The 13,742-nt window shown below is 28.9% G+C and overlaps 1 protein-coding gene across 1 annotated transcript; it reads right to left on the reverse strand.

Annotated features, from left to right (window-relative positions):
- Positions 1 to 281: 281 nt before the first annotated feature.
- Positions 282 to 4,320, reverse strand: LOC112514719 (CEN-like protein 2). The gene is made up of 4 exons (XM_025121321.1): positions 4,098 to 4,320; positions 3,879 to 3,940; positions 1,480 to 1,520; positions 282 to 542 (listed from the first exon to the last, which is right to left on the reverse strand). The coding sequence occupies exons 1-4, from the start codon at positions 4,299 to 4,301 to the stop codon at positions 325 to 327; spliced, it is 525 nt and encodes a 174-aa protein (XP_024977089.1). The 5' UTR covers positions 4,302 to 4,320; the 3' UTR covers positions 282 to 324.
- Between the last annotated feature and the right edge of the window lie 9,422 nt (positions 4,321 to 13,742).

Consider the following 13,742-nt stretch of genomic DNA (forward strand, 5'->3'; position numbering starts at 1 on the left):
TCAACAAGTACCATGAAACTAGTGACAGCTTATTTGTATAGAAAATTAAGGCGAGTGTTAATTGCGTGCAACGTGAATAATCAATATGGTGTGAATTAAAGCAAGTAAACAGGAACACATATACGAACACAGCTAAATAAGGGGTTCATATACTTTAATTTATACCCATCAATTTCCTTATTCTAAGCGGTCCCTTGATCATCTTCGTTAAGATAGATTGATAGATAGATAGAGATTAGCAGGTACCGTTGCCATTAATGTATGATTTATGAATTTATCAATCATCATGGATGGGTCTTTAATTTAAAATTAACTAATTAATAATTAACGTCTTCTGGCTGCAGTTTCCCTTTGACAGTTGAAAAAGACAGCAGCAACAGGCGATCCCAGTTGATTTTCTTGAGCAAAATTGCGAGTGTTGAAACTACGCCTTGAAGATGGGCAAGTAACAGTCTGCCTTCCCCTTTGCTTATAAAGCAGAAACACAAACCTGTGGATGCCAATGTTTGGCCTAGGTGTTTCATAGCTCACTACCTCTTTTCCTGTTGCAAACATTAATGGTAACAAATCATGTATTACATTTACTATATCTATATATTCTGTCACCTGTAATATTCTAACCCTACCTCCCTACCTATTCATATATATATATATATATATATATATGGAAATTAATTAAAGGGAAATGATCATATTCCAAACCAAATTAACTTTCTAATCAATTTTTCTCTTGACTTTACCCAAAAAAACCACTAGTTGCGGACCCACTATACGACAAAAAAATCAACGTTTTGGACGAGGTCTGCAACTATTACAGATCCGACCCAAAACTCATTTTCCTATGAAGGTGGACACTTATGAATCTGGCGTTACGGATTCAAGAAAATGGGTTTTGAGCCATATCCGTAATAATTACGGATTTGTGGTTATAGACCACGGCCAAAAACTCTAAAATTTTATCGTTTAGTGGTTAGGAAGTTAATTTGGTTGTGGAATATAGTCATTTGAGTCGATTTCCCTTGTAAGCATGTTGAATATATAGGCTACCTTTACAAGTGCAGGCACCTGTTTGTATACATATTCATATTGAGAGAGTTACAGACGCATAGTTGCATGGCATAACAAATAATAGTAAAATAACTCAGATATTCATTCATCTGTTGTTTGGAGAAAACTTTTTTAAAGTTAGGGTTCTGAATTAACCTAGAGTGGGGCTAGCTGTGCCATGATATCACATTTTAAAGTGTTAGAAAAGCATCTAAGAAGGCTAAAAACAACACCATTCGATGAAAATCATGTCTTATACAAAATCTTGAGTTAAAATTATAGGATTAGGGTTTGGAAACTGGAAGAGATGATCTTAAAACTCATGGGATTTGAAGGTGTAGAACATACTAGAATTCAATAATGGGATTTGAATCTTGAAAACATAAATGGAAACAGAAGAAAAGAAAGAAGAAGTGATGTGTGGGGAGGTACCAAACGAGGAATCCGTTGTGCCTGGAATGTCTGTAACAATCCTGTGAAAGGAAAACGTTGTCAAAAGATGATTGGTTGGTGGAATGTTAAAACTGGTAAACAAGATGAACCTGACATGTTGCTTTTTTAGTAGACCCCCTTTAAACTACACTATTGCTTTTATCCTTTGATAGTTCAGATTGGAGTTTCAGTTCTCTCTTGCATGGTCAATATTCCTCCTCAGTTATGTGAACCCAGTTTATTCCACTTGCGCTCTACTCTTATAATAAATACCAATTTACATACATATATGTATATATATATATATACATACATATCACTGAAGATTAGAGAGAAGATCTTGCCAGATTCACATCCTCCAAAACGATTTTATCATGGGAGGATGTGACATGCAATGGAAATCTCTGCTTGTTATTAAGTTTGATCTTATTTATTCAGATCAATAAAGTAACTTATCTCTTTTCATAAATTGATTTGACTCACACTATCATACCATCTAACTTGTTACTATATATTTTCATGTATTTTTGGCTTTATAGGAAACATAAAAAATGTAATATTTATGTGTCTTATCTAAAAGTGTTGTAATAAATTCATATGACACTTTTGAACGTCTTAAAAAGTTTTTCAAGACATTTTTCAAAGTAAGTAAATCTTATTAGGTGTTTTACAGGGGATTCTTTGAAAGTCTGACCTATAAAACAAGTGTCATATAAAAAAATGTGTTTACTAGAACATTTCTTAAAAGTATGATATAAAATCTAATATAACACTTTGTTTTAAAAGTAAAAAAATATCTTATTACAATACTTTTAAATAGAACTTACAAAGGTTTGATTCTATAGACTTAAATTTTATATTGTAGTCTCTTATAACACTTTTAAAAAAAATTGATGTCCCATAAACTCGATTTTGTTAGTGACTAATTAAGTCTAGGATATTAAAGTTCCTAACCTTAAATCTGGTAGAATTTTTGTAATTCAAAATGAATGTGACTCAAAACAATATATACAATAAAACCAAAATAATTAAACTTACGTCTTTTACTATAAAAATATCAAGTAGTTATGCCAGTTTTTTTTTTTTTGAAATTTTTATAAGTTTTATATCGTGATACTTGATGTCTTACTATTTTACTTAAAACGCAAACTTAATTAATAGAACTTTTGTTTGGACAAACACATGATTAATTACAATTAATTTGGAAAAATAGAATTATTTACAAGTAACTAAAAACATAAATAATATAACATTTTAAAAAGGACTTGTCTTTTGGTTACTAAAGAAGTGTAAAGTGGATTTTTAGGGGCCGGACAAATAGAGAACCTTATTTTATATTTTTTTTTATTAACAAGAATAAAGATATTAGTAAAGCAGCTAATCGTTCAAGTAATCATTATTAATTAATAGTTAATAACTTAAATTCAATATTGAGAACTTACCAAATATGTATGTATATATATATATATATATATATATATATATTGTACTTCTTCACATGAAATAAATAGGCTAGAAACTAGTGAACCAAGTTGTATGATTGCATGCTTTTGTGCACATCCTTAATATCCTTAATTTGATGTTCAAAGTATGTACTGAAGCCTTACTTTACAAGTGTATGAACACACACACACACATATATATATATACATATATATGTGTGTATATATATATATATATATGTGTGTGTGTGTGTAGAGTAAGTGAGTTTTAAAAACAAAAACAACTGAAATATAATATAATTTACTGGATGTGTTGACTTGATATTTTCATCGTTGTAATTACTTGTCAAATACTTGCAATTTGTATAATTTTATGGATAAAATACACAACATCCGATTTTATCCCAAAGTGATTGGATCATAGGATGTACACGTAGGAACGCCATAAGACCGCCACAAAACCAATTAATTTTGCTATATATAATACCTCTCAAGATTTTAGTTCATATTACAAGTTTTAGATCATATATGTTCTAGATTTTAAGCTACAATACCTGAAATAAAGATTCTTATTTAATTAGTTATATACTTCTCGTCCCCAATTTAAAGAAACTGAGTTCTTGAACCATTTGCAATCTTTGGCACAATATATCTTTGAAACAAACTCCTGTATGCAAGTTCTCTTTATGTCTATATAATATATATATATATACATATATATATATATATATATATGAATGTGAATGATACCATTAATTAGATTAGGGTTTGAGGCATTTGTGATGGGGTTGAAAGGCATGTATGATGAAGCCAAGAAGAGATGTCAAAAACCCATATGGGCTACGTCAAGAAACAACCCCCCAAACAAGAAAAATTGAAAATTTATTATAAAGAAAGTAATTCAAGAACAAAAAGAAGATAAAAATCAAAGGTTGGTTAATTAGCTCATAATTATACCAGTGCAAGTGCTCTCTGAGATATGGATCACTAGGACCAGGAACATCTGGGTCTGTCATAATCTGCAATTTAAATAGATTTATATTCATTTAAAAAAGAAATTAAAAACTATATAAAGAAAAGAATTGAAACATCGAACGAAGATTAACTTGGGTTAATTGTAGCTGATTCTTAATCTTGTTGAAGTTAAAAAAAATTGAGAAGATAAGTATGAATTACCAGTGTAAAGAAGGATCTCATGTCACCACCACGAACATCAACCTTAGGTTTAGCAGTGACAGATGAAGGGAACAGCTCATGGCCATTGTAAACTTGCTTTGATAAGTTGTAGGTTACAGACATCTCAACAGTTGGAGTGAAGTTGTCGACTACATCTCCCACAACCCTCCCAATCACAAGAGGATCTGACGTGATTCTTGCCATTATATAAAGAAAGACTTAATTGGTTGAAGAACAAAAGAGATAGCTATATATATATATATAGTAGTAGCAGTACTTGTAATTTGAGACAGAAGGGTTAGCCAACTACACACCCTTTTATATACATATGGAGTACTATACTACGTTGGGAAACACCTCTTAAAATTTCTCCCCACAATGAGCTTTTGCATATTGTTTATTATTATTTAATGTTATAGAATCCTGAGGTCATACGAAATAAACCTTATTAAATGATTTAATATATTATGGTGGGAAAAAGAGACACGAAATAACTATGTAAGGAATACGTATATAAACGTGATAACTCAATAACGCTAGAAACATGTGTGTTTTAATTTCTTGATTATAAAAAACACACACACACAGAGGATCGGGAGAGAAGAAAAGGTGAGAGACATAAGAAAGTATTTCCATCCTCATCACTTTCAGACTCATGTCCATTCATGAATTGTACTTTAAAAGAGAATTAATATGGTGCATCTCGTTATTTTTTATCTTCAATTAGAATTGATCTAAGGATGAAAATGTCTTCTTATCTTTCTCATCATAATTTGTCTTCTCACTGGAATCCAACTTCTCTCTCTCTCTCTCTCTCTCTCTCTCTCTATATATATATATATAAACGAAGAATCGTACGAGAAAAAGAGTTAAGGTGAGAAGCGTAAGAATAAATATGTGGATCCTTGATCGTCTTTAATTTCAAACTCACCCATGAATCGTGTTTGATACGAGGATTGATCCGGTGCATTTCATTCTAATGTGCATCAAATGGTGGAGATCACTTTCTACTCTTCTCACTTTAACTATTTTTTTCACTAGAACTCAACCCTATATATATATATACACACACACACACTTAATCATTTGAGAACTCCAAAATTTGTAAGATCCGTGAGAACTTCTACCTTAAGAATTTTTGTTTCATATGATTTTTTTTCCGTCTAAGTAGTATTTAGTGTATTGATTAACATATATTTGTTTCACAATGTGTTTCTTTCATATGTATTTGGTTCACAATATGAAACTTTTTTACGTGTATTTTTGTTTCACAAAGGCGTCGAAAAGGTTCACGTTATGAACCAAATACATCTGAAACAAGCACATTTTGAAACAAATATATGTTAACAAATATTCTAAATCCTTGTCTTAGATGGAAAAAAACATATGAAATAACACATGATGCAATTTCATGAGTTCACAAATTAAAGAAGTTTCCTATATAATAAGCAAATATCGTGTGAGAAAAAAAGTTAAAATGAGAAGCGCAAGAAAGGATTTTCACCTTTGATCACCTTCAATCTCAAACACACCTATAAATCGCTCTTTATACGAGGAGTGATCCGGTGATTCTCAATGCATCTCATCCTAATGTCCACCCTTGAGCACCTTAGGGATGTTAAATCTCTCTCTAACCAGAACCCAACCATATATATATGGGGGGGGGGGGGATTCAAAGATAACCGAGCTGTTTGTGAGATGGATAAGATACAATCTCAACCACGAATTAATTTAAATCAAAGATTAAATTAATGATTTTATGATAATCTTCGGAAAAAAAAACATTCATATGAGAATTATGAGCATCTTTTAATCCCTCTACCTTCGCTCTCCTTTGTACGGACCCTCGGTGGGAACATTTGTGATCAAAAACACGGTATGAACATTATTTGTATCATGACCTAAACCACTATTAAATATAAACATTGTGATTACATGTTTTGATATTACACATCATTAATTAACACAAATTTTACACCAATAGCAAAAACAGAAAAACCATAGACCTCTAAGGACTTGGATACATGTTGTGAACAAAATCAATAATCAAATTTGAACATCCGTCAAACATCTTTGCTGATCCCAAAACCTAGACCTATAGTATCACAATCTGAATCACTGTCAAATATATTGTTTCAATTAAGTATTGTAAGCACATGTTTTTGTTTCACATTGTAAAATAATGAATATAACAACACCAAGAACAAAAAAAAAACATTTTGTAATGACATATATCCACATACTAAACAATTAATTAATGTTTTTACGGGGTAGTCATGTATTTCCTATTTATAAGAGTTATGTGATTTTCTTTTATGAGGGAATCAATTCATTAAATATTTTTATAAGTTGTATTTTTAATTATTAAATTACTTCTTTATTAATATAATTATCTTAAATGAGTGATTAACCTTGGATTTCATGAATCTCATAAATTATATAGTTTTCATTTGTTTAAACATATATATATATATAGACATTTTGTTATATACAAATGTGTGTATATGGAGATTTAACACATAAGGTTATAACCAAATTAACGTGTATTAGTTTCTCAAACAAAACATTAATTTGTATGTGTATTTCTTGAAAAATAATTATTTTATAGGATTTTACCTTTTTTTTGTTGCTGCAAAACGGGGGATATAGATTTGACCTTTATGAAGTTAAGGAAAAATGGACTTAAAACAAGGTATTATATGTACTACTGGTTTAGAGACATTCTCTACCCATAAAAAGCAGTAGCAACTTTTATAAATATGGAAAAATGTTACAAATATAACAAATAATGATGGGTATTGTTCGAACCTTCCCAATTAGATGATTCTCATAACACCATTTCCTATTTCTAGAAATCCATCCTTCATTATTAAATCAAAGAGTTGGAGTATAAAGCAATTCCACCATCACCATAATTATAATTATTCATTTTATTAAATAAATAAATCAAATACCAGTTTTACAAAGAGCAAACTTGTTTGTGGTGGTGAGAGGTCATGTCATCAAAGCAAAAGAGATTCAGTGACTTCCATTTTTTTAAATAATTTGATATTTAGAATATAAGTATTTCATTTTTTTTTTAAATTGAATTTGTTTACGGTAATATATCGAAGAGGTACTGATCGGTTGAAAAGTTAAAATTGATTTACGTAGAACTGTTCCGATTCAATTACTAACTGTACTTTGTAAACATATATAGCTAATCAAGTTAACATGATTGGATTTGATATGTTTATTGGATATGTTTGGAGTCATCGTAGCATTCTTCAACAAAACGTTGGTTCCTACTGAGATTCAGTTCACTGATATTCAAGTCCGAGTTTCGAACGGGTATCGAGACGTCTAAAAAAAGGATCCACTTCATGAGGAAGGTGGATTGAAAAACCAATTCTATGATGGTTGCCCTTGAATTTACCAGGTATGAGTGGTTTTGTTGCAGAAGTTATAGTCTATTTAGAAATGATTACCAGCCAAAAATATCTTTTAATTCCCAAAATTGTCGTTACTCTCCCAATGAGTTAAGTGATCTGTAATATTCATAATAACGTGTTTATTTTTTCAATATAAATAAAAGTAAAATGGATATCTATACCAATATAAATAATAAGCCCAATGATAGAAGAAAAAAAAAGAATTATTTATTATTTATTAATGATATTGTTATTACTAAGGGGTCATTTACTTGGTAAGTACTTACCGGATAAATTTCCTCATCGGATGAACATGAGAAGGGTGAATAATCTTATCGGGTAAGAGCAATGAGAATGATGGAGAGTTTTACCCGGTAAGTGAGAATGACGACTCTTACCCACTAGATTGTTGCATTCGATATGTTTTAATATACTAAAACCTTACGCATCAAAATAAATTGTAGTGTTGACTCATATCGGTAAGCATTTACCGGGTAACCAATCGGGTAAACAGCCCCTAAGTTTTTTCTTGAATATTTAAAATAACGTTATAAAATTTTATTTATTATATATATATATTATTAATTGGACGTGTAATTTAATGATAATGAGACTATCAATTTTGTTGGATTTTGTATTGTTATCCTAAAACAAAACCATCCAAATTAGATGTTGAAATTATCATTTTGATTCAAATTAATTACAATATAATATTCTATTATAGTTTGTTCTAACTTTATCATATGCCTTTGTTGACACCTCTAATTATATTAGATTATGTAAATTGCCAATTGAAAGACTTCCAAAAATATATAATACTTTTACTTTTTAAATCCCCATCTCATACCTCTTTCAAAGACAAACTACATTTACAATATTATATAAATTAAATGTAAGTAAAAATGCTAACGGTTTTCATCAAATGATACAAATCGTTCACATCGCACTATACAACACCGTAACACGCTGTTTAGAACATTTGGTATGCAGTTTGCAATTTATATCTTCATCAAACCATACTTTGCAGTACAGTTTGGGTTTTTGAATTGCCAAACCGCACTTAAATCGTAGCGCATCACATATTCTTTATAACCATTTATCAAAAGAAAATAATAATTGCATTAATTTTTGAGTTTTTACGTTACAAATCGTTCGCGTCACAAAGCGAGTAAATATGTTTAATTAGCCATATCGGTCGGTTGCAAATTTTGAATTGTAAATAATATGTATAATGATTTATTTCCGAAATATATTTTGGTATATATTATTACTAGAAGATTACTCGCGCAATGCAGCGAGACACATCTTGATTTTAATGTTCTATTTTTATTATTTGTCCATGTCGATGTTATAATACGATTTTATGTGTTTTTAAGAAAGCAATAATGATTTTATTTTTGAATAAAATATAAATTTGAAGATATAATAAAATTTTGTCATATATATTTATGTATATATATATATATATCAATATTAATATAAAAGCAACTATTTAAAAATTTTCATTTTTTATGTAATTTCTTTAATCTATTTTTTATTATAATTTAATTTAAGCTTAATAATGAAATAATTTATTTTTGGTTTAATAATATAACATTTTATAAATATAATATTAAGTATTCTGTTAGAATTCAATGATTATCCTAATTATATTTTAGATTTTTTATAATAATTAAGTATTCTATTAGAATTCAATGATTATCCTAATTATATTTTAGATTTTTTATAATAATTAAGTATTCTATTAGAATTCAATGATTATCCTAATTATATTTTAGATTTTTTATATTTAAAATGAGATGTTTATCATGTATTTTTTATTATGTTTATCTACAGTTAGTTAAACGAATTCAGATATTGAGTTTTAATAAGTTGTACTTACGTATAATGTACTTGCAATATTAAGTTTTAAGTAATATGCATTAATAAATAGTATTTTATGCATAAAAATGATTTTTAAGAGTTTTTGTCAAATGTTTTATAACATAGTATAAATAAGTGAATATTTTAAATATTTAATTATAAAAATGAAGGTTTTTGTTAAATATAAAAAAGGAATATAATTTCTTTTTTTTTTTGTCCTTTAAATGATTCCTGTTTGACACTTGAATACCTTTTACTTTGGTTCTTCCATGTATGAGTTCTTGATTCCTAAATGATTATTTGGATTGCTAAAAATGGTTAATCCATCCTTAAATTAATATCTTATATTTAAAGAATATTAACCAATTGGAATAACTAATAAATGATTTGACATTTCATTCTTTTTGATATCAATCAATATCTTTTCACATTTTTTAATTACAAATATATACTTTTTTAAAGAATGTAATAATAGTTTCATATATAATTTAAAGTAATTATTAAATATTATTTAATAATGCAAAATAAAATTAAAAAACTAATAAATTTTAATCATGCTTATAAATATATTTTTTGTGCAGATGCTTATTTAAAAGGATATCTGTTTGATTTTTATTTTAAATATCAAATAATTCAAGTTTATACCAAAAGGTATTAATTTGAAAATATATCAAATTGTAAAAAACAAAAATACTATAAATATTATCACTAAATAATTAATTGGTAATGAAATTATAAGAAATAAATAATGTACCATCTATTAATTTGTAGCATGAAGTTACTTTGAGTTTTTTTTTCCATTAACCTGGATATTCCACCCGTTATGTGAGCTGACTAATCCCAGAACGACCACATGCTTTGCAGATAGCCCGGAGTCACAGCATTTGAACCTCCATGGCCACAGGGGGATTTTTATGCAAATTTGTTGGCAAAAAATGATAGTAAACAGTCGTACAACCGTTGTCATGGCGGTAGTTCGATTTTGAAGAGTTCTAGAGCATCTCCAATAAATTGTTCAAAATCAATTTTTTTTTTTTTTTTTGTATATTTCAACCCATTCTTTTGTTGGGTTGGGTTGGGTTCCGGTGAGAATATAAGTTATGTTGAGAATGATAAGAAGAAATCCCCACTACTAGATCAATCTTAATTGAAAATCAACACTAATGAGATCAACCGAGATACACCAGATCAATTCATGTGAGAAGCGCAATTCATGGAGATGTGGGTGAGACTAAAAGTGATGGATGGTCCAGATCCTTGTTATGCATCTTATATTAACTTTTATTCTCACACGATCATTTGTCTCTTTTGTTTCAACATATTATTCAAAACTCTACAAAACTGAGAAAGCAAAAGAGAGATGATTAAAATCTCCAAATTTGAACAATCCTCAAAAATTAAGTATTGAATAGAGATAAATTTAAAAAGAGTAGGAGACCGTTTACCAAACGCTTACCTGGGTAAGCGTTTATCAAGTAACATTACCTTACCAAATAAATATGATAAGTACCAAGAATCTTACTCGGTAAAAGCAAAGGCAAGTACCAAGAGTCTTACCCAGTAAGTTAGAGCGACAACTCTTACCACGGTTAGCGCTTACCAGGTAAATTGTTGCATTTGATACCATTTTGGTGAATTAAAATCTTACCTGATAAGTAAGTGATAATATTGAATTTTGCCTATACGTACTTATCCGGATAAGCACTTGGTAAATGGGTCCCGAATTTTGTTAATCAATATATATAACTTTTAAATAATTTACATGTAAAAAAGTTAAATCTACAAATCCAACATGCCGATGCCAAACTATTAGCGGGTTTAAACCCAGTTGATCAAGGCTTTAAAAGAAAGATGGGCCAGGCCCAAATGGTGTCACTCTTTTCAAACGGGACAAAAAAACCCACATATTTAACCCAAGAATCCGAAGGCTCTCTCTCTCTTTGTTTTATGGTTTTATGAACCACGTTTAGGGTGCGTTTGGTATGCAGACTACATGGGATGGGACGAGACAAAAAAATAGTCTCATGTTTGGCATGTCATGTACAAAAAATACATAGGACAGGATGAGATTATTTTTAAATTTCATGGGACAAAACTTGATAATTTTTGTTCCACCAAAAAAGTGAAACAACATGGGACTAAATATAAAATGACTATGTTACCTTTTTCTTTTTGACTTTTCTTCTTGTATTTCCTAAAGTTTTTTTTGGTTGAATCTGCAGTTATTCTTGTTAGTCAATCACGCTACCAAAATGCCAATTCAATCTTCTTGAAATTGTAAAGTATTTTGTACTTTGTGACTTAGCAATTAAATTTACTTAATTCTGATTTAACTTCTCAATAATTTCTTATTTAACTTTTGATAAAAAAAAAATTCTTCTTTTCTGGCATTTTGAAGCCTGTTTGTACTTTTAGCTTTTGTTCGTTATTTGGATTACTATGGTAGCCCAATGTAATAGTCAGTTAAAATAACATTGAACAACCTTTAGGGGTAATATGGTCATTTTAACGTTTTGTCATGTCATGTCATGTCCTAGTCGTACCAAACATAGGACAAACAATTAGTCATGTTCCGTCCCGTTCTATCCCGTCCAGACTGCGTACCAAACGCTACATTAAGTAACTAATGGTTAATCCTAATAGATTTAAGGGGGTGTTTGGTTAGACGTATTAACTAGTGATTGATGGCATTTAATAAAGAAATTGTTTGATTTTATATAATATAACGAGTTCATTCTCCTACAAGCCCAAATTTTCATTCCTAGTTAAAATGAGGGATGAAGATTCATTCTCATTTCCATTTTATATCATTTTCATTTCCATTTCATATCACTTTTATTTATCTGCCTGAACCAAATATTTCGTAAGAGTTTGGTATGTTTAAAATAATCTATAAAAATCATTTAAATTTATGATTGTCTTTCAACTTTTTATAGGTTACATTTACGAATCAAAAGACTCGGTTGTTTGATATACAGGCTATTTAGAACAAAAACATGATAAAATATAACATTATTGAGCAATTGTTTAACATCTGGTAATACACAACTAAATAGGATAGAATGGAACAGATAAAATGATCAATTTACCCTAATGAGTTGTTTATATATTTTGATTAATTATGTAATTTCTTAAATTATAATAAAATAAATATTTTTTATAACATAATATGTTATTAAAAAGTTTTGTTAAGACGATTAGAATGATACAAAAATAAAAAGTTTATTTAATTTTTATTATTAATTTTTAATAAATTAAATAAATTAATTAAAACATAAAAACCACATTAAAAATAATATTTCATGGATAAAGTAAAAGTTTAAAAAGTATAAACTATGATAAATAAAATTTTAAAAATAGATGATGATATGTATAAAGGAAGGCGTATTTGTTCTTCTAGAAAACAGTTAGGTTTTATTTTAAATTTATATTGGTAAAATATAAGTTTGTTCCATTTTATTCCAACTTGCATGGGGTGGAGGTGGAACACGCTTGTTCCACTTTGTCCCATTGAAAGTCTTACCAAATGTTGAACAGTAATCCCTATTTTGTTTTGTCATTTTATAATGTACCCAGGCTCATTCCTGACATTTTATGGGCCCTGAGCGAACATAAAAACAGGGCCCTGGGTGTAATAACCGGATCTTGGTTATTACCCAAGGTATTTAATACGTGATTATCTGATTTAATAATTATGTGATAGCATGATATTTTGATACGTGCTAGTATGTACAGAACGTGATTTGTATGCATATAGAAGATATATATATATATATATATATATATATAATATGCATGTTTGTTGAATTTGTATATTATTAGAATATGTGGATATATATATATATATATATATATATATATACACTTATATGATGAGCATATATAATAATATATATATATATATGGATTAGGTTGTGCATACGTGGAGAAGTATGCATGCATTATGTGCAAAGTGTGTGATTAGGTGTGCATGAATGTGTGGTCATGAATGAGTTTGGTTATGCATGAGGTGGAAGGGTTTTAACGGACTTTCCTCTTTTGGCATAGTATAAATAGGAACTTAGTTCCTCATTTGTTATTTTTTTTTGGCTATTTGGAGTTAGTAGAGTGTTCTAAAAGAGAAGAGAGTCATCCGGTTTGTTGCGTTGAGTTTTCATCCAAGTTGATTTCAAGTATTTAGTTTTAAAAAGGGATGGATTTCTAGCATTTTGGTTTCAAAAGCTTTATAAGGTGAGTGGTTTCTAAACTTTTTTGTATTAAAATTCTATTGGTTTCAATTACATGCTTTGTATTGTTTTTATTTGAAGAGAAAGCATGTTTATTTTTGTTTTAAGTGTTATCCGGACAAAGCTTGACCGGATAAGGGTTTAAA

This window comes from Cynara cardunculus (genome assembly GCF_001531365.2).
Source record: "Cynara cardunculus var. scolymus isolate 2C chromosome LG 1, CcrdV1, whole genome shotgun sequence".
NCBI lineage: Eukaryota > Viridiplantae > Streptophyta > Magnoliopsida > Asterales > Asteraceae > Cynara > Cynara cardunculus.

Excerpts from the sequence above, each read along its gene's own strand:
- LOC112514719 (XM_025121321.1), bottom strand. The coding sequence starts at position 4,301 with ATGGCAAGAATCACGTCAGATCCTCTTGTGATTGGGAGGGTTGTGGGA. Across the intron at positions 1,521-3,878 it reads CTCAGAGAGCACTTGCACTG|GATTGTTACAGACATTCCAG; the intron begins GTATAATTATGA and ends TTCCTTTCACAG. Across the intron at positions 543-1,479 it reads CACAACGGATTCCTCGTTTG|GAAAAGAGGTAGTGAGCTAT; the intron begins GTACCTCCCCAC and ends TGTTTGCAACAG.